The sequence below is a fragment of the Strix uralensis genome, chromosome 9 (assembly GCF_047716275.1).
Source record: "Strix uralensis isolate ZFMK-TIS-50842 chromosome 9, bStrUra1, whole genome shotgun sequence".
NCBI classification, from domain to species: domain Eukaryota; kingdom Metazoa; phylum Chordata; class Aves; order Strigiformes; family Strigidae; genus Strix; species Strix uralensis.
In genome coordinates, this window is record NC_133980.1 from 6043696 (window position 1) to 6068504 (window position 24809).

General features: G+C 41.9%; 1 protein-coding gene and 1 long non-coding RNA gene across 5 annotated transcripts; one reads left to right on the forward strand and one right to left on the reverse strand.

The window, feature by feature from the left end:
* The first annotated feature begins 371 nt into the window (after positions 1-371).
* SEC62 (SEC62 homolog, preprotein translocation factor) lies at positions 372-19165 on the forward strand. Of its 4 annotated transcripts, none has more exons than XM_074878478.1 (9): positions 372-522; positions 8844-8952; positions 9346-9451; positions 12055-12265; positions 13658-13750; positions 16054-16114; positions 17006-17125; positions 17723-18211; positions 18757-19165. In XM_074878478.1, exons 1-8 carry the CDS (start codon positions 487-489, stop codon positions 18187-18189), a joined length of 1203 nt encoding a protein of 400 aa, XP_074734579.1. In that variant the 5' UTR covers positions 372-486; the 3' UTR covers positions 18190-18211; positions 18757-19165. The 4 variants fall into 4 exon arrangements, with proteins under 4 accessions (XP_074734579.1, XP_074734578.1, XP_074734581.1 ...); XM_074878480.1 differs by adding an exon at positions 1224-1359 and having other exon boundaries at positions 467-522; positions 17723-19165; XM_074878477.1 differs by having other exon boundaries at positions 17723-19165.
* A 250-nt stretch (positions 19166-19415) lies between these two features.
* Positions 19416-24809, reverse strand: LOC141947406 (uncharacterized). The gene is made up of 3 exons (XR_012630106.1): positions 24747-24809; positions 23294-23410; positions 19416-19685 (listed from the first exon to the last, which is right to left on the reverse strand). It is a non-coding gene; the product is annotated as an uncharacterized LOC141947406 (long non-coding RNA).

Here is a 24809-nt window from a genome sequence, read left to right on the forward strand (position 1 = left end):
GGGTAAACCCTGACGCGCAGCCCCGGCTGCCTGCGGGGGAACCGGGCGGCGAGAGGCCTCCATGTCCATCTGGAAGTTGGACTTTAGACGATGAGGCCTGAGCACCGCGGGGCGAGGCCCGGGCCCTGGAGCCTGAGAGGCCACATCTCCCCCGCGGGGAGTTTCTCATTAACCAGACTGCTACCGGGGGCGGGGAGAGGGCTGATACGGGGCCCAGCCCAGCCCTTTCGGCCGGGCAGCGACGCCTCTGAACCAGGGTTGACCCAGATCCACCGCGGGGACGCTGCGAGCCGGTTTTCCCCTCAGACCCCGACACCACTCGGCGAGGAGCCGGAGGCGACGCGGGCTGAGGCGGCTGAGGGGGCGCGGCCTTCCCGCCCTTCCCCCGGCTCCCGCCGCCTCTCGCGAGGCCGCCGCCGCCATCCCCCCCCCCTCCCCCCCCTCCGCCTCCCGGCTCACGTCACCGGCGGAGCAGACGGGGACAACATGGCGGAGCGGCGGAGGCACAGGAAGCGGATCCAGGTAGCCGAGCTTCTCCCTCCCTGCCCGGCTCGTACGCCCTCCCCGGCTTCAGGGTGGCCCGGCCCCGCCGGGTGGGCTGCGTCGGGCGGCCCGGCCGCCCCTCAGAGGAGCTTCCCCCTCTTCCCGGTTCTGCGGCCTCCCCGCCCCGACGCCGTGCCGTTGCGAGGTGGCGGCGGGCGGTGCCGGGCGGCCCGCGGGAGCCGGCGGTGAGGGAAGCGCCGTCGTCTCGGTCGCCGCCGGGGCAGCGGGAGCCCCGCAGGCGGTGGGGGGTGGGGAGCGCGGGAGAAGCGCCTCACCGGAGCTCGGTAAAAGCCCGGGCTGGCACCAGGCGACAGGTTTTCCTGAGAATTTTCTAGCAAATTCGTAAATCCTGGTAAATACCGAGTAACGCTGGAGCCCGCTGCGCGGCGGCGAAGTACAGGTAGGAGCGTTTCGGGGGTGCCGCCGCCCCGGGCCCCCCCAGCACCGGCTGCCGCGGCGGGGGCCTGAGGGGCGGCCGGCGGCGGGGCACCCGGCCCACCCGTTAGCCCGGGCCTCGCCTTTATCCGAGGGCCCGGCGGGTCTGCGCCCTCAGAACTGCATCGTCTTGATGAGCAGAGGGTGAGATTTGGAACTGTTACTGTTTGTAACCGCCGTGTTATACTTAGGGTTTCACCCGTTACCAACGTCGAACAATAGCTTAGTGTGGTATAACAACACAGGATCCCCAGGCGAGCGGCCACCTTAGCCGAGAGCTGGCACCCAGCGTGTCTGTTCCAGTGATTCGTAAGCAAAAGACGTGGGACAGATGGTAGAAGCATCTTAAAAACAAACGTGCTCCAGCCAGGAAATGATGCGGTAAGGAAAGGAAATTTGGGGTTGGAAAACGTAAACAAACAACCGCGTCTAAAAATAGACCTAATCAGCTTTGAGATCATGTTAAAATGTAGTGATAGTGATGTGGTGTCACTAAAGGCAAAGTGAAGACTGCTTAGGTATTTTCACTTACCTGGAAGTCTGAACTTCTCAATATGTCACTTTTAACGAGTTTCACAGAGGTTTTTTGATCCATGTTTTGGGCATAGTTACAGCCTCAGTTACTATAATGCCTGTTACTATCATGTATTATTAACACTAAGCCTAAACAGTGTTTGTTTGGGATTTATTGCTCTGCTGTAAGTGGAGATAATATTCATGAGAGAAATCGTAGAGCCGTTCAACAGTGTACATACACTTCATATGTCATCCTTCTGCTTGGCTGCCCTCTCCTTTCTCATCCTTTCCCTTCCCAGCCCACTTTCCCTTCCCCCAAGAAGATGGAGATGTGCCTGTGCTTGTAATGGTTCCTCTTTTTAATGGTTCCTTTTTTTCCCTTTAATTCAAATTACTGGGGCGGAGGGGGGGGGGAGAAATGTGGAGAGTAGTTAATCAAAATCTTGTTAAGCAAGCCTTATCAATCACTCACATTCAATGAATTATTGTAAAACACTACAGAATTATTCTCTTTTCGTAATCGTTACAGACTGTCCCTTACCAAGGATGACAACAGCTCAATAAAGCATCCATCAAAAACAAATTAAATGTAATCTAATGTTTTGTATAATACCCAAGGCTGTGGTCTTGCAGGCACTTAAGCACATGCTTAATTTCCAGACTGTTAGCAGTAAAAGTATTTCCCCCATCGATTGTTAGTAATTAAATCGATGTCTGGGTGCAGACACTTACGGTTTAAGATTGTGGCCTAAATTTGTGATATAATGTTGTAGATAAATGTGGTTTGCATGTTCATTGTTTCCCAGTGTATGTCAACAATAATGGGAACAAAGAATACTGTTGAGTGCCCAAAGGGTGTGCTTAGTTGGTCAGTGAATAAAACAACTTGTATTTTTCTTGGTGGTTGGTTTTGTTTTTTTTTTTTTTAAAGCTTTTTGAACTTTACTGGCATAGTTACAGTATGATTATCATGTTTCAGGTTATGCTGCAAGTTTCTTCTTCTAAAATGAAGTGTGGGATTTTTATTTGTAGGTGTTTCAGGTGCTTTAGAAGCGGGTACTTATTATAGGGTGATGTGTACCTGTTAATAAAGAGACTATTTATCATACTGTATGCAAGTCTGACATTTGAATACCCCACTGTCATTAAGGAGAGCTGTATTTCTTGACAAGAGTAAGATTCTTAGGAGGAGGCGGTGTATTTAGCTGTGGAAGAGACTGATTTAATACAGTTCAATTACAAGTGCTGTGTGTACGGAACCTGGATTCTGAATAATTTTTATAGGATTTGATGTCTGCCATCAAGATTGGACTCGTGGGAGTTAGGTCAGCTAGCTACACCTGAGATGAGACATGAAGAAGGTCTCGATAAGGTAGATCAACGTTCTGTCAAGCCTACTTTCTGTGTTTTCCATCAGAAGTGGTAACAGGGAAAATGTCTTTTAGAGAATGCATTTCCAGAAAGACACATTGCCCAATCTGTATTGCATAGCTTAGACTCTTCCTCTGGCAACAAGCTGAAAGTAATGGAAGTTGTCGAAATCTTACCTTCAAAAGTTTGAACAAAGACATTTTAAAGTTCTCAAAGTGTCATTCCTAACAGTAATTTAACTGCAATTAACATGGAGATTACTTCAGACATGGAGTAGTGAAAAGAGGCTGCTCTGTAGGATGGAGATTGCTTGAGCCAGTGGGCTCCAACATGATTCAAATTTCTGAAATCAAGAATGCCTGCTGTATATAAAGGACATTAAAAGAAAACCAACATATGTTGTCTAATGGCTAGTTTAATATTTTTCTTTAGACAGATACATCTCAAAACATGGGAGAAGTCTTTGAATGCCTGTTATTCCAACAACCTGATCAAAGCTTTTTCCATTTCTTGGAAAAAAATACGGTTCCATATGTATCCTGAAATACTCACTTAAGCACAAAATCTTCAGAGTTGGTTACTTTGACAAGCATTCAGCTGGGTAACACGTGGCACTTTGTTGGCAGGTCTGCAATTTGACTGTTAAGTAGGCATTAAGTTTTAATTACATTGGCCAGATTCCATTGTGCACAGTTTTATTCTGCCCATGTGAAGTTTTGTTTAGCTTTGCGTTGAGATTAATAGCACTTGTACAGCACCTTAGTGCTGCATCCTCTACTTTAGAAATGTTAATGCATATAAATACTGCTCTTACTAATAGAGAAAACAGTTCTTAGGCAGATGTCTCACTGCAGATTGATGGCTGAGGTGGCATCAGTGCCGTGTGCGTGCCATTAATGACACATACTTCTTGACTTATTTTTTTCTCTTGAATCTCTGAATTCAGGCTTTGAGATTCTCCTGATGAAGGACATCTACTAATCGATACTAACTGTTGTAGCCTACGGTTCTGTCACATTGTGATTTGGGCTCTGCTGATAGGAAAATGCAAGAGCTGCATTGCTGCTCCCTGTGCTTAGAGTTTTTTGTGAATGAGGGTGGAAAGGATCTTCAGAAATTACAGTGCAATGGTTTTCCAGTAATGCGGATTTTAATCCAGCTTGCCCGTTTGTCTTTATTTTCTCCTAAATTCTAGTAAAGCTGAGTGGGATGATAGCAAAGGAGAATGGCTAAATAACTCCTTCAAAAATGAATGGTATCAGGTGATAGAGGAGGAAGAAACAAAGTGAGGGGTGAAAAATAGGAATTAAAAGTAGCAGCCCCACTTGGCAGTAAAAGAAAAGTCACTGTCTTTTGAAAATCTGAGTTAAGTTTTTGGATGTGGGAAGGGAAAACATCGAAACAACTGGCCTAGGGTTAGAAGAGGACTGAAGCTGGCATGTTTTGGCTTCAAAGTATTGTACATTGCTCCTTTGGCATGTGTTTTAGAACCTGTAAGTTTACAGCTTGTGCTCAAAAAAATTAGTGATGGCTGAAAAGAAAGAAAGATGATGACAAATACTTTGTAGGATATGTATAGGACAAAAAAAATCTGTTAATCTTTTTCTGTGAAGAAAAGTTAATGTCTTGTGGCTAGCACACAGCCACAGTAATCCAGAAGAACTGGTTTCTCTGCATGGCTCTGCCACAGTTTCTTTTCAAAGACCTGGGGCAATCCATGTACTGGTCATCAGTGCAAGAGTCGGACAATTTCATGTTTATTAGTCACTGAAGAAAATACAGATGGAGTCCTAAGAGCAAGTCCTAAGACCCTAACGTGTTTGTTTACCCCCTACTCACTCCCACCCAGTGATCTATCGAATCATGTTAATTTGTGTGCTTTTTCTCTGTCCTACTGCACCTTGATTTATTTTGGGCAAAATATAAATGTTTCAGCAGGATGGATGAGGAGTACCTGCTCTCCTGGCACAGAACATCTTCTAGGCTAAGTTCCTGAGAGTCAACAGGGAAAGGAAAAAGATAATCTTGTGATTTAGCTCAAGCTTTGATGTGCTCAGACCATCTTCAGAGAAGATAACGCTAATGTGGCTGTAATGTCCTTATAATATGAGGAGAGATGTGAGGGATGAAACAAGGGTTAACAGTGTCATTTTTGACATAACCTCAGCTTAAACAGGCTGCGCGTGACAAATGTGCTTAAATTTCTTCTTTTCCTTATCTGAAAACTGTATAAACTATCAGGCTTCAGAAGTCTTTTGTGAGGGATGGTGTTCTGAAAGTCAAAGTTCTCAGATGTAAGAGCAAAGAAATAAACTAGATGTTTTATTGAAATCAAAGAATTTTGATGGTTGCTTTAAAACAGAGGAGCATAAATCCCTGTAATGTGTTTGTCTGCACGTGGTATAACTTGTCTTGTTAGTGATGGTTGTCATTTACTCTGTTCTCTGTTCTGATTTTCCAGAAACCTTGTTTATATTACAGTGTTGTGGAAGGAAATCATCCTGTCTTGGGTCGTGCCTGTCTTCTCACAGCTGTGATGCAAAGGGGAAAAAAAAAAATGAGTGAAATTTCAAACCGCAAATACGCTTTGGCCTTTTGACATCCACTGAGTGGTTCCAGGAGTAAGAGACCTGAATAAGTCCTACTTGGGTAGAGATGAGAGGGAGAAGGAAGCTCATGGGCATGCTGGTTTTAATAGCTCAGTTCAGATGCTTTAATTTTTAATGTGTACGGGCCTCGCTGCTGCTGCGGTCCCAGTTGGAGGTTGAATTAACTGGGAACTACTTGAGTGTATGGAAGGACGTTCAGAATGCACTCTCCTATACTTATATTTGGGAGATAATGGTAAAAAAATAATTTGATTAGTGTTTTCCTTTCACTTCAGTGGGTGTGGAAGGTCCCTGGGTTTGAAAATCTCAGTGTCGTTTTATGAATTCATATAAGGCAGAATTTTGATAGGAATGCTTGAGAGTTATTCTTAAAAATTTTAAAATGTCAGTGCATTTCTAGTAAGTAGGTAGACTGAACACTGCTTTTCCTGTCTTCCTGTAGATGGGGTTCTTCTGTCTAGATAAATAAGAAATTGGGTTTTGTTTTATTTTTAATGGCATTCTTCCAGAGTCTGTACATTATCAGGGATCATAAATCTCAACATTTTACATGCTGTCTAGTGACAACATGCATTTTTTGGTATGTAAAAATAGGTGCAAGGGTCTAAACCAAAATCTAGAGCAGAAGTATTTGGAAGCTTGACACTATCCTATTTTTTTAATTCCTTGAGAACAGTTTAATTGTAGAATTTTAATTGAGAAGACATTTTACAGCATTCCAGAAACATATTGCCTGAGATGTTTCTTGAATCTTTCTGTCTTTCCTGTAAAAGCAAACTTTAAATATCCTCAAGTTTTCATATGCTTTTTAAGGCTGTGTCATCTGTTTTAAACCTTTATAATTTATTGAGAAATACCCCTTGATTCACTTATATAATCTTTTTCCAAATGTATAAGGAGACTTACAGTGCCTGGGTTTTGGCTATTTTTACAACTTGAACATAAAGATCAGTTGAACTGCATCTTTAAAAAGTTGCGCTTAGGATACTGAAATTTTCAGTGCTTTTGTTGATTTTATGATGAAACGTAATGTTATTTTCTGTCAGTCGTCTGTTCTAATATTTTAACAGAAGCCTGGCTCTGCAAATAAAGGGATGAAAATAAGATGAAAAATGAAGATTAAATTGCAGAGGAAACTTTCTCAGAATAAGCTCAGTTAAGCTGTGTCAATCTCTCTCACAGGGAAGATTTTTTTGTTTGGGATGGTGTGAAACTATCCCACAGAAAAGAACAAAGCAATGGATAGTAAGGAGCAATCAAAAAAAAAAATCTCTTGGTGCCAGCCACTGCCTGCACAGCACATCACATGACCTAGCAGGATCATAAATATTTTAGGAAGAAAAAAAATTAGCAGAGGAAGTAATATTGATGTGAATATCTGTAGTTTCTCTTGACTGTTTTACTGTCTGTGCTGTGAAGAACAATATTTGTCCTGTGAGTTGTTGTTCCAAGTTTAATTTGCTGATAGGAAATACTAGAAAAGCATTATTTTGAAACAGTTGGCTGCATCAGTCATCAGTCTCCGTGGTACCTTAGCATGTGTGCCACATGGTAACAACAATGGTACGCGCTCGCTCATTTTCTTTAAATGCATTGTAACTCATTTTGTTGCTATTAAACCAAATCTGTTTTGGTACCAAACTTGGTAGTTTGTAAATCAGTGATTTACAATTACTGGTACAACTGTACCATATAAGGAGACATCAAACCGCAGTACATAAATTATGCATATACATGCACTGTCAGTTAGTGAATAGTTTTCTGTGTGTTATCTGATGTTTTATATGGATTTTTAAAATTTAAAAAGAAGGAAAAAAAGGATTGAACGTGGAGAAGTTAATGTAATCTGTATGAAGACTGTTGGGATTGTCTGGCTTAATTTGAGCACATGTTTTTGAAACTAACTGGTGAGTGTGAGAGCATATTTCTATACGTGTATGAAGAATTTAGACTTGAAAAAAATCTCAATAATCTCAGGACTAACAAACTATGGAGTCTTTTGGTCATTTGGATATCTTATGTCTATATTATTCTCTTTAAAATTGTCCTCAGATGGGAAAAGCAACAGTCCCATCTAGAAGGATAATTCATTAACCAGTTGATTTTGCAAGTTAGCTGTGCAGACTGTTGAAAATTAACAACTCTCACCATCTGAAGTTTTTATTCTGGTGCAACAACATCTATTTGACCTTGCATTTCCCCTTAACGTGCTTCCTGCTATATGGTTTTACATCTTAAAAGCAGTAATGGAGGGTGTATATGTTTATTGACCTTTAAAAACATTATGTCTTTAAATAGACTCTGGTGATTTACAGGAATCTATAGAATTCAATCTGTTTTGTGGCTTCTGTAATGTATTTCTTTGGCCAGCATGAGAAGAATAGGTACAGAAAAGGTAACTGGCAGTCTGAAAAGATGTCCTAGTGTTTCTCTGTTATTGATCTGTGAGTAGCAGGGGGATTTGGAGAATTAAGCCTTACTGATTAAAAGCACACTTCCAGAAAGGAATTTTTGAGGAAGTTTGCATGAGTCAGTGTAATATGCCAAATGTTTGTTTCAGATGCGGTTTTATGAAGCAGGAACATCAGAAAGGTCTTCCTTTCCTGCTTACAAATATTGGGTCTTAATTTGACATAATTGGAAATGCGCATCTCCATCCTTCTGTCTTACAAATCTTTGAATTCTAATACCTCTCTGCAAGTTGGTAAATGCACAGGATTTATGGATGCATGCACGCCTGGGCCTCCCTTTTCCTAAAACGGCTCTTTTGGCATTCGTGTACTTCATCCTGCTTTGCTTCATCCCGCTGTGCTTCATCCCGATGCTTCTAGTCTCTAGGTTGGAAGAATCTCCTCCGGTGTACTCTGATGTTCAAGTCATTTTGTAGTCACGCAGTGGTACTGAAATTTTCAAGCCAAATCCTTCAACTTCTTTGCAATGTGGTTTTCTCCTCTTTCATGTGAAATTCAAGCTGCTTTGTATTCTGTCAGTATGCCTGCACTGCTGCCATTTCATACGTGCTCATTCCTCGCTCTGTTGTTTTTCTTTGCTCTCAGCTTCACAACTGTTTTCATCCAAGCTTGTGTGCCTTAAGCAGCTTCCCATGTGCTCCCTGCTTTCCTCTTAGTTCCTCCTTTAGTTTGCTCTTTTTAAAGCTGCTCAAGGAGTTCGCAAAGGAATGCTTTTTTGCTTTATATAGACAGAAAATTCTTGGGAAAAATGACTATTTTCCCATCTTCTACATTCTGTTTGTTATTTATATGTTGACATAACATAACGAAGACTTTGCAATACCTGATTTTTAAGCCCGAATGTGTGTGTCTCCCATGTGTTTAAAACTGTATTAATTTTGCACTTTTACTGTTGCAGGAGGTCGGTGAGCCATTCAAAGAGGAGAAGGCTGTTGCTAAATACTTACGTTTCAACTGTCCAACAAAATCCACCAACATGATGGGTCACCGAGTGGATTATTTTATTGGTAGGGTGACTTTTAACCAGGGAATGAAACTTTCTTCTTCTAACATTGTACTTGGGGTGTGTGGGAGGGGCTGTGTTGTTTTTATTATTAGTGCTTTATCTAGTAAGGACTGACCTTACAGTTTGGTTTTGAAAACTTATCTTGGCATTAGATTACCATAAAATTAATCTTATCAGCCTGAAGTAAACACAATAAACTTTTTGCCCTGTGATTGAAAGGTGTGTGGCTGTCAGGAGTGCTGTATTTCAGAATAGTAGCTAGTCTTTAAATAGTAGCTAAATCTTTAAAGATTAAGAGGATGTGGAACATCACCAGAAGTGACTGCTTGATTTGGTTCAAGGAACGTAGACTAAATGTTAAAATAAGTATTTCTAACTCCATTTTTCCCTCTAGCCTCCAAAGCTGTGGATTGCCTCCTGGATTCTAAATGGGCAAAGGCAAAGAAAGGAGAAGAGGCTTTATTTACAACCCGAGAGTCTGTAGTTGATTACTGCAACAGGTATGACCTAGCCTAATACATTAATTTTATTAATGACTGTAGTTGTCAAGATGTCTTTGTTATTTAGGAAGCAATTTCACTTAGGCTTCGTGCATTCTAAAACATCTGTGGTTGTATGTGAAAATTATTGTATTTTTATTACTGTGTTTGAGGGTGGAAATAATGTAGTTTCATCATCTTTGTTCTCAAAACTCTCTCATGTTTTCATTATGCTGCTTAGGGCAGCAAGATGAACAAAACTATTTTTCTAAATTTCATCGTTATTTGAAGTTAGTAGGGTCAGAGCTCTCCAATCACTCCTTCCTGCGGACCCAGTCCACCCTCGTGGCGGAAGCTGGACTTTGAGGTTTGATTTATGCCTCTCAGGTGGTGTGACCCTGCTGCTTAGTGTACGCCAAGTGCTTTGTTTAGGTGAATGGCTTATTCTGACTGTGCCTGGTTTGGGGCAGACATGAGGGTTAAGAGGACTGCATACACTTGGAGAGCTCTGTGAAAGCTACTTAGAAATGAAGAATATGGCTAATATTTAGTCTTTTTTTCTGGCCTCTCTTAGATGGCCATCCAGCAAGGTGAGATTCTTCCCCCCAGTTCCAGGCCTGAGGCAGGGCTGATTCTGTATTTGAGCTTCAATCCTCTTACTTTCTTCAAGAAAGTTTAGAAAAGAGCATTATTTTAATACAAGTAAAAAAAAAAAAAACAGAAGTTTTGCCTCCCGGAGTCTTTGGACTGAGGTAGGAGTCTGTGTGTTTGTCTTCAGTTACTAAAGCACCAGATGAGGCGACAGTTGGTTAAGTCCTTCAGCTTCAGTAGTGTAAAGAATGCCTGTAGTGCATGGAGAAAATCAGTTCCACCCTCTGTTCCCAGCACTGATGTTTATCACCAGTATCATTATCACCAGATGATCCGTTTGGCACTGTACTGCGTCTGCAGTTGGGTTTCTCATGCTCGCCTCTGTATTGCTAATAATGCTAAGGCCATCTTGGGTAGTGAAGCTGGTTTTAGAGTTTTAAATGTTAGTGCTGTCCACTTCCTTTGCCTTTTGGAAGGGATGGAGGAATATCTTAATACAAAAATAATCTCTTCAGTATAAGACGCTGCTTAGTCTTGTACTCATATTAAAAACAAGTACCTTAACTCTGTTGGTGTGGCTATTGCTTGTTTTACCTGCCCTGTCAAACAAAAACCAAACATCAGATCCTGCTCCTTCATCCTATGTCAACTGCATCAATCAGTTGTGTATTTAAAACAAGTTACTAACTGAATTCATAACACTGTTCCCAGTACATAAGGTCTCCCAGTACACTTATATATTGATTTTGGTTCAGTAAATTTTCTTTTGAGGGGTTTTGTTCACAAATAAGCTACATTAGTAATGCTTTGTTCAGCGGATCTATAGAGGTTTGACAAGTTGGGATCAGCAAGCAGCCTGGACTTCAGTAACCATGTCAAGGTCTGTCCCGCGTCAGGACCTGGCTGTTGGCCGTGCTGGCGCCGCGACTGCCTGCTCCGAGCCGTAGGTCTCGCCCAGCCCCATCGTTTGATATTCCGTCAGAGCCAGAGGTAGCTCCTGCAAGTGAAAGAGTTGGCCTGCAGGCCGGACCTCTCCTGTAACCGAGCCCCCTAAACTTCCAGCTGTGAAGAAAAGTAGTTTCTCCCAAACAAGTGATTTTCTGCTGTTGGAAAGAGAAGTCACATCAACAGTTGTCTGAGGGAAGGTTTTTTTTATATGTCTGAAACAACTTTGCTTGGTAGTCAGCATGCACGTAAATTTAATTGGTGGAATGACTCCTCTCCCTTCAGCGAGTTTTCCTAATGCAAGGAGCAGTCCAGCATAAGGATCTGGTCTGCAGCAAGAGGTGTGAGAAACCAAATCGCATCAATTTGGAGCCATAGGACCAGGATTTTCGATGTGAAAGTGCTTGGATTTCCCAGCCCGCTGCGTCTCGCAGTCTGACAAGCGGCATTCTGTGCTGCTCTTCCTACTCAGAATTCGGCTGTGATCCTTTTGAGGGCGTTACTGGTTGGTGACAACCTTAAGACTATAAACACTGTTTCCTGGTGCCCCGCGGGCCGTAGATACGCTCGCTCTAAGGTACGTTTGTAGCCGCCGTGACTGGGATGCATGCACATGCACTGCAGTTTCAACAGGGTGCTGTTACTCATCCTGCACCTCTCGCTGAGGAATTTGATAAGCCATATGCCCACTTCCTTACTTTTGCTATGAAATACACTGACAGGAACTTGAAAATAAATATTGGATGCAGTTGCGTTGACGGGAAAGATAATTAAATTGACCTGGTGGGTTTCTCCATCCTATATCTCGAGTATTCACTTATATCTAGGCAAAATGCTGCCACAGAAAAGTATGTGTTTTACCCAGTTTTGAGCAGGTGAACAAAAAAAAGCAAAGCAAGAGGTGAGACACAGAATAACTAGGTCTGGTGTATTTATTTGCAAATAGAGCAGATGATGATGACCTCTGTCTTTCAATCCTGCTATTCATGATTATATTAAATAATCTAGAGTGTTATTTAATAGCATGAGTGTAAACGTTATTATCACAACCAGACTTAAATGTATCATTTAACTTCTTTTGCTTTAAGACTCCTGAAAAAGCAGTTCTTTCATCGAGCATTAAAAGTGATGAAAATGAAACCTGACAAGGATACGAAGAAAGAAAAGGAAAAAGGAAAGGCTGAAAGTGGGAAAGAAGAGGAGAAAAAGGGCAAGAAGGAAAGTGGCAAAGATGAAAGAACTAAGAAGGAGAAAGAAAAGGAAAAGAAAAAGGATGGTGAAAAAGAGGAGTGTAAGAAGGTAAGTGCTATCAGTAAGAGAAGAGACAAACCTGTAACAGAGAATACATTAACGGATTAAGATTACGTTGGTTTGAAAATATGGTTGATGGTTATAAAATATAACATACCTTTTTCTTGCCTGTTTTCATCTCTAAAATATCCAGGTTTTTTTAAACTGGAGTTTTGATCTAGAGCAAAAAAGAGGCTTCAGTTGGGCCTTTGTGTACCTCATCATCTCCTAATGTGGACTGAGTTAATCAAAAACTCTTTTTTGTCTTCAGCTGCAGCAGGCAGCAGTGCTTTGTACAAGTGTATGTTAGCATCGAGACACAGATAGTTTAAACTATTATTACTGTACAAGTTTTCATGTGTTTTTTCATGTTTTCATTCCTGATTTATTTATTAGCAGAACAGAATTCCTAAATTAAAATGTTAAGAACCTGCAGGAGAAACTTGATGAGGGGATGTGGTTTTTCTTCTACAAGGAGTGGTATGAATCCAGGGAGAGTTAGTGGGATAGTGCTCAAAAGTCATTCCCGTTCAGACACTCCCAAGTGAAACAATGGCACTTGGTGAGAGGTGCAGTCTGCCTGTTGTATGAAGGTCTAGATCTCAGAAGAAAGCTACATGGCTAATAAAAGAATTATAAATAATCTTGCTGGCAGTCTAAACATAGAAGCCAGTATATGATTACCCAGCTCTTTGAGGTACTTTAAAATGCTGATTATGAAAGTTGTGAACTCCTCCAATTCCCTGTCATCTGGAGAGTTACATTATTAAATATAATGTTAATTTTTAAACTAATCGTTAATTATTGAACTTATATTTTAGTGGATTATATAAGCCTGTGGGTAGTAACTTGAAGAACAACACAGGACAAAAATGAGATCATTAATTTCAAGCAAAGAAATAAGGAAAGGGAAGGAAACAGGAGACAGGGAAAAGGAAGCACAAGATCCAAAAAGAGATTGAGGAGGATACAGAATAAACAGGCAGAACCTGATTCTGAAAGGTTGCCCGTGTGGTGAATACGGCACCAAGGTACCAAATAATTCTAATCAGGTTAGTGCTTATGAAGCGTTGTACCCTGTTCTTGATCTTAGTGCAGACTTTGTTATCAGCAGAGCTTTGCTGTGCATTTGAAGACATAACATAATCCTGAAGTCAGTCTAGTCTTTAGACACTAACTAAAAATAAAATTTCTCTTTCCTTACAATTTTATTTTTGAGGTACCCAGTTGGTGATAAATGTGAACAGGAGGAAATAAAGCATCTTTACTTAAAAAAGTGTGAAAGTGATCTCAAGATTGGGGAAGTTACCAGACTCAATATATTAAAATACTAGAAATTAAAACCCTCTTAATTTTTTTGTATTTTTTTTTAATAGATATATAACTTGTGTTTGTCCTCAGGATGAGACCCCAGGAACACCCAAGAAAAAGGAAACTAAGAGGAAATTTAAACTTGAGCCACATGAAGACCAAGTTTTCTTGGATGGAAATGAGGTAAGATTTATGGGTACTTTCTAACTTTTTGTGTCAATGTATTATTGTCAGATAATAGGTTAATTTACTGGATTTCTGAAAACTTTCTCGACATTTTGAAAGAAAAATTAATGGCAATTGGATGACTGATCTTGAAACATCAGATTTTTAGATATTTGCAAGGAGGTTAGAGGGAGATAAATGTAGGACAGTAACTTAAAAAAAATCTAAAAGAAAACTTAATTGCCACTCGTTTAGGTGTTAGTGGCTGTGAGGTGAAATGTTTGTCCTCGGGGTGTAACGGGTGTCGGAGGCTGCCCACAGGGGTTCTGCAGCCGCCATGCCCAGAGGCTTTCAAGAAGGACTAGGTAAAGCCCGGCCTAACCAGGGCTGGCCTCACAGCTGACCCTGCTTCGAACAGGAGGGTGGACTAGAGACCTCCTGAGGTCCCTTCCAGCTCCAATTATCCTGTGGCACGCTGAAATATTTCTAAACAAGACACAAGCCTTTTAGGAGATGATGTTCGATCGCAGGAGGGGAAATCAAACATACCTGCCAGCCAGAGGCTGCCTGACTCTGTGATCTGAGCAGAGAGGGGACACTGGGGCCTTCCTGGATTCTCATCCTGGCTTTACCACTGAAATTGTGGTCTTAAATACTTCTCTTTGCTTTCGTGGAAGATAAAGAATTTAATTCTTTAACAGCTCTGTAACGTACAGTCATATTTGTGCTTTTAAGATTTAAGTGGTAAGTCTTTACTCCAGCAAAATTATACAGTGCTCTGCTGTGTGTTGCTGTACTGGAATCTCCCCTAAGATTCTTGTATACCTTTGGTTATCAAACAGATGTGGCAGCACATGCTGTAAATAAATCACTTGTGCAGAAAATGTATTTCCTTTATTTTACTCTTCTCGGTCAGTTCTTTTACACCTGCCTTTCTCTGTTTCATCCCACCTCGTATAGAATCACACCCACCTCTGATCCTCCCTGTTGTCTTTACACGGAGTAACCAGGATGGCATGCGGCATTCAGAATGAGGGTGCAGGACTGTATTTGCAGTAAACCAGTATTTACTTCTTGTCTTGACATAATTTACATTCTTGTTTATTAATGAGCTGACATTTTTTTAAGAACTGCCACTCCCAAGAGCTTTTTTTTAGTAGCTAATTTAGAGCCAATCCTTGTGTATTTACATCAGAGGTGGTTTTTCCCTTTTCTTCATTATTTTGCACTTACAAACACTGAATATTACACAGTCTTATTGCCCAGTCACCAGTGGTGCTCTTCAGTTTGTTTGGGCTCACAGAACAGTTGACTGACAGCAGAGCTGCACCTGTGTATAGTCAACTTTCATACCCTGTGAGAAGCAGAATATTAAATCTTGTTGCATCACACTGCAAAACTGTATTACAGCCTCTAAGGTGTCCTCCTGGTAGTTCCTGTTAACACATCTGCTAGGAGGTTGCTGGTTTCTAGTGATCAGCAGCTGCTTTTCACAGTTAATAGCTAAGGTTCAAACTGTTTAGTTTGGCAAGAAAAAAAACCTCCTATTTTTCTAGTTCAGAAAATCCTGCACTTTACCCAGAAGTTTTTTTCAATAAGACTAAGCAAATCTTATTCAAATGGATCCACAGTTCTCGCACCAACATTTGGTACCCAGTGTTGCACCTGTAGACATTTAGATAAGGGTGTGCTGTGGAACAGAGGGTGTGGTTACACTTGCCCAAGGCCATCAAACTTAAGCTGAATTGAGCATTTCAGCTGGTTGCTTTGTTCCGTATGTTCAGTCTGTTTTTTTTCTCCTAAGGGAATCTCTTCAGAGCTAGAAGTATTTCTTGTTTCCACTTGGTGGACCTGAGAAACTTTTTACTTTTTTACAAGTTTTTTGGCTTCATGCTGAGCAACACTAATGAATAAAGAAAGATAAAACCAAACCTTGATTCGGTGATACTTCTGAATCTTTCATTTCCCCATTGGTTTTACTGTCTGATTGTTTTCCCTGGGATTTTACGTCACCTGTAAGTTACTCTGGGTACAGCTTCTTTCATGAAGTAGTTCTTTGACAGATCCAGTCTGAGATTTCTGCTGGTTTTCTTACACAGCATGGAAACCCCTTCCTTCTTCCCCTCCTGGCTGAGGCAGTTGGTGTGGGGCCGCAGGCGTGCAGCCCCTCGGCCTCTGCCACGACACGGTGCTGACCACAGCGCCCGTTGGTCAGCACCCAGTGTTACAACACGGCGGTGAGCGCTTGGGTGAGGGAATAAATTAAATCCTTTATCAGAGAGCTTGTTTTCCAAGTGTAAACCAGATCATTTCTGTTCTAGGTCTATGTGTGGATCTATGACCCAGTTCACTTTAAAACTTTTGCCATGGGACTTGTCCTTGGTAAGTAAGAGTAGATATTGGTGAGCACGTCATAAATGTAAGCACAGTATCAACAGGCCTGTCTGTCCTTGGGGAAGTTTGCCTTTCTTCTGGACAAAGCTTTTGCTCTTCAGTGTCAGCATGATTTGATACCAGTCATAAGGATTTTGATCTTGGGGTGGAGGGGCTACACCTGGTAAAAAGAAAAAGCCAAAACGTGCTTTAGCAAATGTCTGAACTGGCACAGGTTTGCACGCTGTTTATTTCCGTTGCTTTAAGCTAATGAGGAAGTTGTCCAATAGGCAAATGTGGGTTATATAAAAATGTGAAAGATGTTAAAGGGATTTTAAACTTTGAACGATACCTTTCTGACCCTAGAACTTGTATTTGTGTAGGATAAGCCCAATCAGCTTTTATTTTTTTAATCTAAACTAGCACTGATGCTAACCGACATCGGTGAGCTAACAGATCACTGCACTGCTGGCCTAACACCCTTGACCTGTACCTTCCAGCTTCCTCGCCCTGGGAGAACCACCCTTCCCGAGAATCCGTGTCATCCCTTGGCACCATATTCAGGCCTCTGACTGGTCCCTGGGGCCATCACCATCTCCACCCAGCTCCCTGCGCCCGTTTCCTGCTGTGTGGGTTTTAGGCAGCTCCCTGCTCGCCCGTTTGCTCGTGCCCTCTCCTCAGAGGAACTCTCTTTGCTCTGTTGACCAAACACACAGTTGCTAAATGGTGTGTCTCTACCCAGAGCCATGGGACTAGACAAGGTTTCAGTCAAGGCCTAAAATACTACCAGTAATTCGTACTACACTAAGCCTTGAATAACTAGTAAGCCTAGAATTTTTATCCACATACCAGGAAAAACTAATCACAGTTTTCACGCTTTTCTCCTACCTTTCTGTTTAGTGATTGCTGTTATAGCTGCAACTCTGTTCCCGCTGTGGCCAGCAGAAATGCGTGTCGGTGTCTATTACCTCAGCGTAGGCGCAGGCTGTTTTGTCGCCAGTATTCTTCTTCTTGCCGTTGGTAAGTGTTGGTTTCACCGTCTCAGCAGGCGGGGTCTAGAAAGGCAGAGACCAACCAGCTCCTTAAACGTGGTCTGAGATGTACTGGGAGGCGAAAGGGTGGCTCGTTGCTGTCGGCAGCAGCCAGGCTGGCTCCGTGGATGTATTTCCCTCCTGCCCACTGGGTGTCACAGTTGTGCCACAGAAAGAGAGAGAGCTCACGCTTCTGTCACCTCTTTGTGTCCCCTGTAGAGTGGAGATCGTGTCACTGCCTCTGTTTAAAAAAAAAAAAAGGGCAAAACAAACCCAAGAACTGTACATAGAACAGATTCAGTGTGAGAATGGCGTAACCAGGATTTTAGCGCTTTTTTCCACTTGTATTTCTGTAGCAGAGGGGATTCAGGGCTAAATCATGGATAAGGTCCGTGGTTAGTGGGGTGGGGAGATGTGGTAAGAATAAACCATTCCTCAGTGCTGTTGTGGAATGGGGGCTTCTGCCCCAGGGTCGCCCCTGTCCCTGCCTTGGGGTGGGGCTTAGTAGGGGATATCTCTTACACTGTAGTTGTGCGGTGCGGATGTTTATAATAAAAACCCAAATGTCCCTTTTTTTTTAATACAGCTCGCTGCATCCTTTTCCTTATCATCTGGCTCATCACCGGAGGAAGGCATCACTTCTGGTTCCTGCCAAACCTTACAGCGGACGTGGGATTCATTGACTCCTTCAGGCCCCTGTACACACACGAATACAAAGGACCAAAAGCAGACTTAAAGAAAGAGGAAAAATCAGAATCCAAAAAGCAGCAAAAATACGACAGCGAGGAGAAATCAGATAGTGAGAAGAAGGAAGAAGACGATGGGAAAACAGAAGCAACGAGGAACTCGGGAACAGACGGCTCGGGAGGAGAGCGGCATTCAGACACTGACAGTGACAGGCGTGAAGACGACCGGTCCCAGCACAGTAGTGGAAATGGAAACGACTTTGAAATGATCACAAAAGAGGAACTGGAACAGCAAACGGACGAAGGGGATTGTGAAGAGGAAGAGGAGGAAGATACCGAAAGCAGGCCTTCACATGAAAAATCATAACTCACTGTGGTTTTGGGACTAAGTATGTGCAAATGGTTGGATTTTCTTTGTTGGCTGATCACCAAAACATAGACCATACAGTAGCATCTTTGTTTGCTGAAATATACATGTTACCAAACGGTTTTATATCTAGTTCCTTCATTTTTTTAACCATTAACTTGATTACTTGGTACTATGTTAATCATTAATAGCCATTGACAGAAGTTTTATCAATCTGACAAGTTTTCTATTGATTGATAGATTGCCCAGATCGTCCTCAAACATACTGAAAACCATAGTTTTCTGGTACTTGCATAACTGGTCAATTAGTTTAGCTTCTCAAACTTGCTTTTGTAAAACAGGTAAAAGTTGAATGACCAAATCTCAGATTATTCCTAGTTATACTCATTTGATAGCTAGTTAGGTAAAGCCCTTCTTAGCCCACAGCTTTCTTGATATTTTTCTTGACTTTGTTTTCAAAAGATTGTGAAAACTTTCCTAAGAAAACTAGTTTTAGCAGAAGTATTTTGCTGAAAATATAAAAGCTGGTAGTGCTGAATTTGGCTGCAGTGTTCTCTCTTTCTCCAGACTGCGTGCCAGCAACTGAGGAAATCCAAACTGGTTTTGTACATCTGGTTCAGAGAAAGATGTCATCTCCAGCAGGTGAAGGAGGCAGCACGGTTTGGAAATGATGGCTGTTTTCTTTCTCCTGCTCCATCATAATTAAAAAAAAAAAATGTATTCTGTACATAATTTACAAATAAAGCAAACCATTTACTTTAACTGCTACTTATTATTTAGAGATTTGATCCAGCATTCAGTTTGTATTATTAAAGCCATTTTGTGGTGTATCTATCGGAGAAATGCAAGTCAAGAGGACCTCACAGAATATTTGTGTATGATTGGTAGCTGTTCCACAAGAGCTTTAGTTTTGTGCCAACATTCCATGTATTTGAGTATGAGTAAATTGATCTTTATTAAATGAAAGCAAACAACATAGCTGTATGTATGCCTTAATGTTAAAACTTTCTATATTCTGGAACTGGAATACTTTTTAAACTGAAGATGCAGGAGAGTGTTCATCTGTTCAGAAATGTAGGGAACTCAAAGCTAATATGAAGTGACCATTAATAATTTGTTTATAAATACCTTGGAGTAGTTTGTGCAGTTTCTCTTGCGCATCCCTTTCTGCTGGGTGGTTGGAGGATGGACTGGATGTTTGGGTTAACTAAGCACTGAAGAATTAAGGCTTGGCATCGTTCCTCTAGATGACTTCAACAGTAACTACAGATTTGATTGTCTCCTGAACCCACTCAGAGGAGATAAGGGTAAGCTTGGTGTTTTAATAACGTTTTTTCCTGTTCTAAATTGCTGGAAGCAAGGGGGAGCATCAGCATTTTGGGTGAAGATCCTAATTTTTCAGATTGTGCAAATACATACCTCATAATGGGTGCACTGATAATTCATGGATATGGTGTGTTTGCTTCTTAAATCTCCTTAATCTTGAATCTCTTAGTCTAAAGGAAACAGATAAATTGGATCACTTTTTTATTAATACAGTAAAAAATTAAAGGACCCATTACCTGAACAGCCTGACTGCTGGACACTTGTGTGCTATCACTGATTAAAATAGCTAACACAGACCTGTTGCTGCCTTCAGGAGCTTCCTCGGGTCTGCTCTTTGTGATGACTTGGCCAGCAGCTGCCTTCTCGCGTGCTCAGCAGTGGGTTTAAGATGCTGCACTTTGCTCTGGCAGAGGCCGGTTTCCTTTGAGCATTTCCCATCTCCATGCCTAGTGCTGAGAAGGTTGCTGCCTGCCTTTCTGTGCTCGAATCTTGGGCTTGTTGGTGCTGGAATTCATGGGACAGCTGCCCTGAAGAGCAAGGACTGCAGCTTTTTATCCTGACAAACACTTGCAGCCCAAGAGAAAATCACAAAGGTACTTGGCCATGTTGAGTTAGTCATCAGGCCCCTTTGATATCAGGTATTTCAAAGTTGTTCTTACTGATTTTGACTTTTAACTTCCAGAGTCTAGGGTGACCTTATAGGAACAAGTATATACATACATATATTTAGTGGAAAATTATTTAAATAACTAGTCTATTAAAATGTCCTTCCTGCAATAAAATTTTATAGTGGTCTTACTGATACTCCTCCCCGTGTTTTACATACACAATAAAATTTTCTGATTGTTTTTCTTTGCAAGAAAATACAATTATTCCTTTTTTTTGGAATTAAATAATTACTGGTAAAACACAAATGAATATTTAATGCAGATCAGTATTTAGTGATGTTACACCCAAGTATGAGTACACTCTGGAATGGATACAAGCTCAGGTCACTTGTGTTCTGGTGTTCTTAACCAAAGGCAGATCTTTCTCTAGCTATTAAAAAATAATTAAAGATTATTCTTTGACAAACTCGCATATTTCTTTATCTGTAGAAATGTTAACAGCACTCGTGATGCTTGTACCTGTGACGATAAGCAACTTTCTAATAGCAAAGTACCTTTGTAGGAGCTGCTCAGGGGGAGCATTTACTTTCACCTGCTATATATCATACAGCAGATTCTTCTGACCTTTTTAAATACATATATTTTATGGGATATATATATAAATTGCTTGTTTAGGCCTGTTTCAGTTTGAAATCAATACCAGGTAGAGTTCACCAAGCATCACAAAGCATGAAGAAGGGCAGATAAAGATGGAGAATGTCTCATTTCCTCAGACACCTCTTACATGACTCTGCACCCAGGACTCACCTGCCTTTACTCAGAGCAGGAGGGAGGCTGGCAGAACCACCTGCCCTACTGAAACGTTACGTGTGGACGATGTAAACAGTAAATGTAGACATGTGGAAAATACACCTGACTGGCTTAGCCCCTTACTTTCCTTCCTGCAGCCACCTGCATTTCCCTCCGCGGCACTAAGCTGTAAGAGCCTCGTGGGGTTGCTCCCCAGCTCCTCTGAGGATAGAATTCTTTTCTAATAGGGTCACAATGACAGCAAAGGATTATTCAAACCTTACAGTTGGCATCAAAAGCACTGGGCAACAGAGACACATCCTCTTCCAGCTGCAGTTATTTTACTGGCAGCAGTTGGAAGTCCCTGTCAGAACCCCTCTTGGATCTGTTGCCAGACTGGGTTCAAGTGAGCTCAGTTTACAGAGTAAATAAACCCTTTTCACCTGCCTTGCTGTTGCGCCCTGCCCTTGCCCTGCCCTTTTCCTCCCTCGGGCAGTTGCTGAGCTGCTCACCCCTTGCTATCCCCAGGCCACAACTTACATACTCCAGCCACAAACCCAAGCAATTCACAAAATAAAATACACCTAAATACCACCTGGGGAAAAGACCACTGTGGAAGAGGGAAGGATCAGTACCAACGCCATGGTGAGGAGAGACAACCAGCTTCCCCATCACTGGGTGTTCCAGAGCCTAAACGAGCTCTTGGACCTGTGGACCTGACTGCAGACAACACAACCCAGCTGTTCCTAACAGGAAGGTGTCATTTTCCCTTTTCCCCATCCCCCAAATTTGCCTTATTCTGAGCTAGGTGCCCTGTGTTGCCATCAGCTTGGAGTAAAAGACAGGATTGTCAAGCAATGCTACGTCCTGCCTTTCAGAAGACAGGCCGGGCCTCCACTCTGAAGGATACTTGGGGCTCACCCATCCCGTGGCCCTTTCTGGGCCAGCCAGGCTGACAGAGCTCATGGCTTTGGCTCTGGGCACTGAGAAATGTTTGATACCAGCACCAGGGAGGTGTTGAGTCTGTGAGCCAGAGAGGTGCCAAATCCTAACACATGGCTCCGATGGCAACACTTGGTGATTTCAAAACAGGGCTGGGCCTTAAGTACCCCATGAAAGATGCTCTGGCCTTAACTTACTTACTAGGGGAGAGCTGAGTCCTTTTAATATCCAAATTCACTTCCCTCTTTCACTCCTCCTCCTCAGGTTAGCGCTTGAAGAGAGGAGAAGGGCCATCTCAAGGTGGCTGAAAACACCAGTCGGACAGGCTCAGAAAGACTGGTTGGGAAATAAAGCAAAGGGGAGCAGATACAGGATCCTAAGGGCTAGGGGAACCCCTGGCTTGACTTTATTCACAGCGGGCCAGACCCAGGGATGCCAAAGCCATTCACCAAAAACATAAAATTTCAGATCAACTTTTCAGAGAGGAAGGTTTCTCTGAGTTCCAGAAAGCTTGTATTTGCCTCACTTCCTTATATCTAAGTTCTTCATGAAGTTGCACTGGGATAAATTCAGAGTAAATCCACAAATTTGTAACATCACAGAGAGAGGGACAGGAGACAGACTGTAGTGGTAATTTCTCTGCTCACGCACAGTGGTCAGAAAGGAAGAGTCCTGCAGGAGATGCTCAGGGACTGCACGTCCTCATGTCCTCATCCCGCACCGCCTGCCCTCAGGCATAGCTGTTCATTTCCCAGGGGCTGTGGGAGGGGAGGGCTGTATCACTTACCGCTTGGCTGACAGTTTCCTCCAACTACTTCTCATACATTTTAAAAACCAAACCTAGAAATGCTGGAATCGGGCAAGTTTGAACAAAATTCTTCCTTATGCTATTTTTACCAGAAAGTCTTTATCAAACATTTTCCAATATCCAAAGTGGTTATGATGCAACTTAGCAGTGTTAGTGTAAGATCTACTGTTCAGCATTTAGCATGGAGATTATTGCTAGTGTTACCTTTTCTTTTAAATTAAGCAACTCTTGTTAGGAACTACAGTCTGTTCGGTGAAGGAGTCTCCACCTACTTGCCAGCACAGCTATGTGATAGATGTCTGGATTTTTAAATACAGGAGAGACAGAGAGATCAGTTCTGTCAGGGATCTTTCTCTAAAGAGTGGTGATATTTAGCTATATTGAACAAGGTTGACCCCCAGCTCACTCCAGAGGATTCCTCAGGCTACTGAGGTATTTTGTCTAACAAGAAGGGTTGACTGACTTGATTCTTAACCACTCTGATCAATCCCTCTCTATAAAATCAGAATAATACAGTAGATCTTTACCTGCTTTACCACTGTGCTGGTAAACAGCTGGTGTTTGCAGAACACTTAGCTGTAAGACCTGGACACTGACTTCTGATGAACTTTTACAAGTCATAGGTACTTACCTGTTGAGCATGATTTATTACTGATTCGGATCAAATACTCCAAAGGGAATTAGAGGAGACTGGTATGAAATGGTCCACGGCTCTGCTGTACACCAACACGGCACTGCAGCTTTCCCCCTTAGAGCATAAGAAGGACAAAACAATCCTATCAGTGTAAATGAACTGAGACTCAGCAGCTGCTGAATGTTTTCAATAGACTTCCTGGTAATGGCTGGTACAATTTCATTAGGGCTTCTCATTTTATTTAATAAAACATTGGGTGATTTTATTTGTAATACAGCAACAGGTGCAGGAAAACAAAAGGCACATTTCCTGATTGTGTCCACAAAGGGTCCATTACTTACTGGCTGACACAGTAGGCATCGTTTTGCCATGCGTATTTTTTTTTAATGTGAAAATAATGATCACTCAGAAAAATAATTGGTTTATGATAAAAGACTTTTCAGAGAGGATTAGTTTAGAGTTAGTACTAGCACTATGCAAACGGTTTCAGTGCAAGTTAAGTAAAGAGAGAGCTAACAGTACTGGGTAAACACTGATCATGCTTTAGATAGAGATCAAAGTACCCTCTGCAGGTGGTAACCACCATTAATCCTCATCATGTACAACAGAAACCAAACACAGAAAAGGTTAAACTTATGATCCCCCAAGTACCCTGCAGCCTGGATGCAGTAAAGAATGTAGGTGCTTAGGAGACACTCCTGCAGTTTACCTTTGCTAGTCAATAAACGAAACACAGAGAAGAGTCCTGAGTGACTCTCATTAGCCTTGCCAGTAAATCCTTATTTTCTCTCTCTGGCACATGAGACTTCAACCAATAGTTAAGAAAGGCTGTTTGCTGAGAATCAGAAGATGTAGTTTTGAATTGTTCAGATTGAGGATGGGATAAAATTACATTTCCCCCCTTTTTAGCTTCCTTTTAAATGAAAGTGCCACCATAGAATTTGTTTAAAATCGAAGTTTACCAGGAGGTACTAATACACTAAAAGGTTACAGAAGATTACGAGCTCTGTTTTGTTGTTTGTGGGCAACATAACAAGAGTAGGATCACACCTTGCACTTCATGTCAGCTTCAGTCTTAACATTTTTAGTTTCTTGCCACAGTGACCAGCAAGCCATGAATTGGGTTTTACAAATTACTGGTTTATGTAATGTAGTTTTCAGAGCTTGCTCTTCCTCTCTTTCTTCTAGTTCCCTGAAAAATTCTTTGTGTCAAAGACAAGCCAAAAAAAAAAAAAAAAGACTGCAGTGTCACCATGAGCACCAGGCAAGGTTACACCTTGTACAGGGAAAACATGTTGTGGTCACACACATCAAGGAAACACTACTTCTGAAAAATGCATCAAGGCTGGCATCAACTGTGTGCTGCATTTACTAGATTTTCACCAAATAAGCAGAGGTAAAATTCTATAACAAGATGTCTTCAAATTAAAATTACTAGGGAAATATTTACAGTTTCTTCTCAACAAGAACTTCCGATGAACAAACGTGTTACTTTCAAGATGAGCACCTTGGA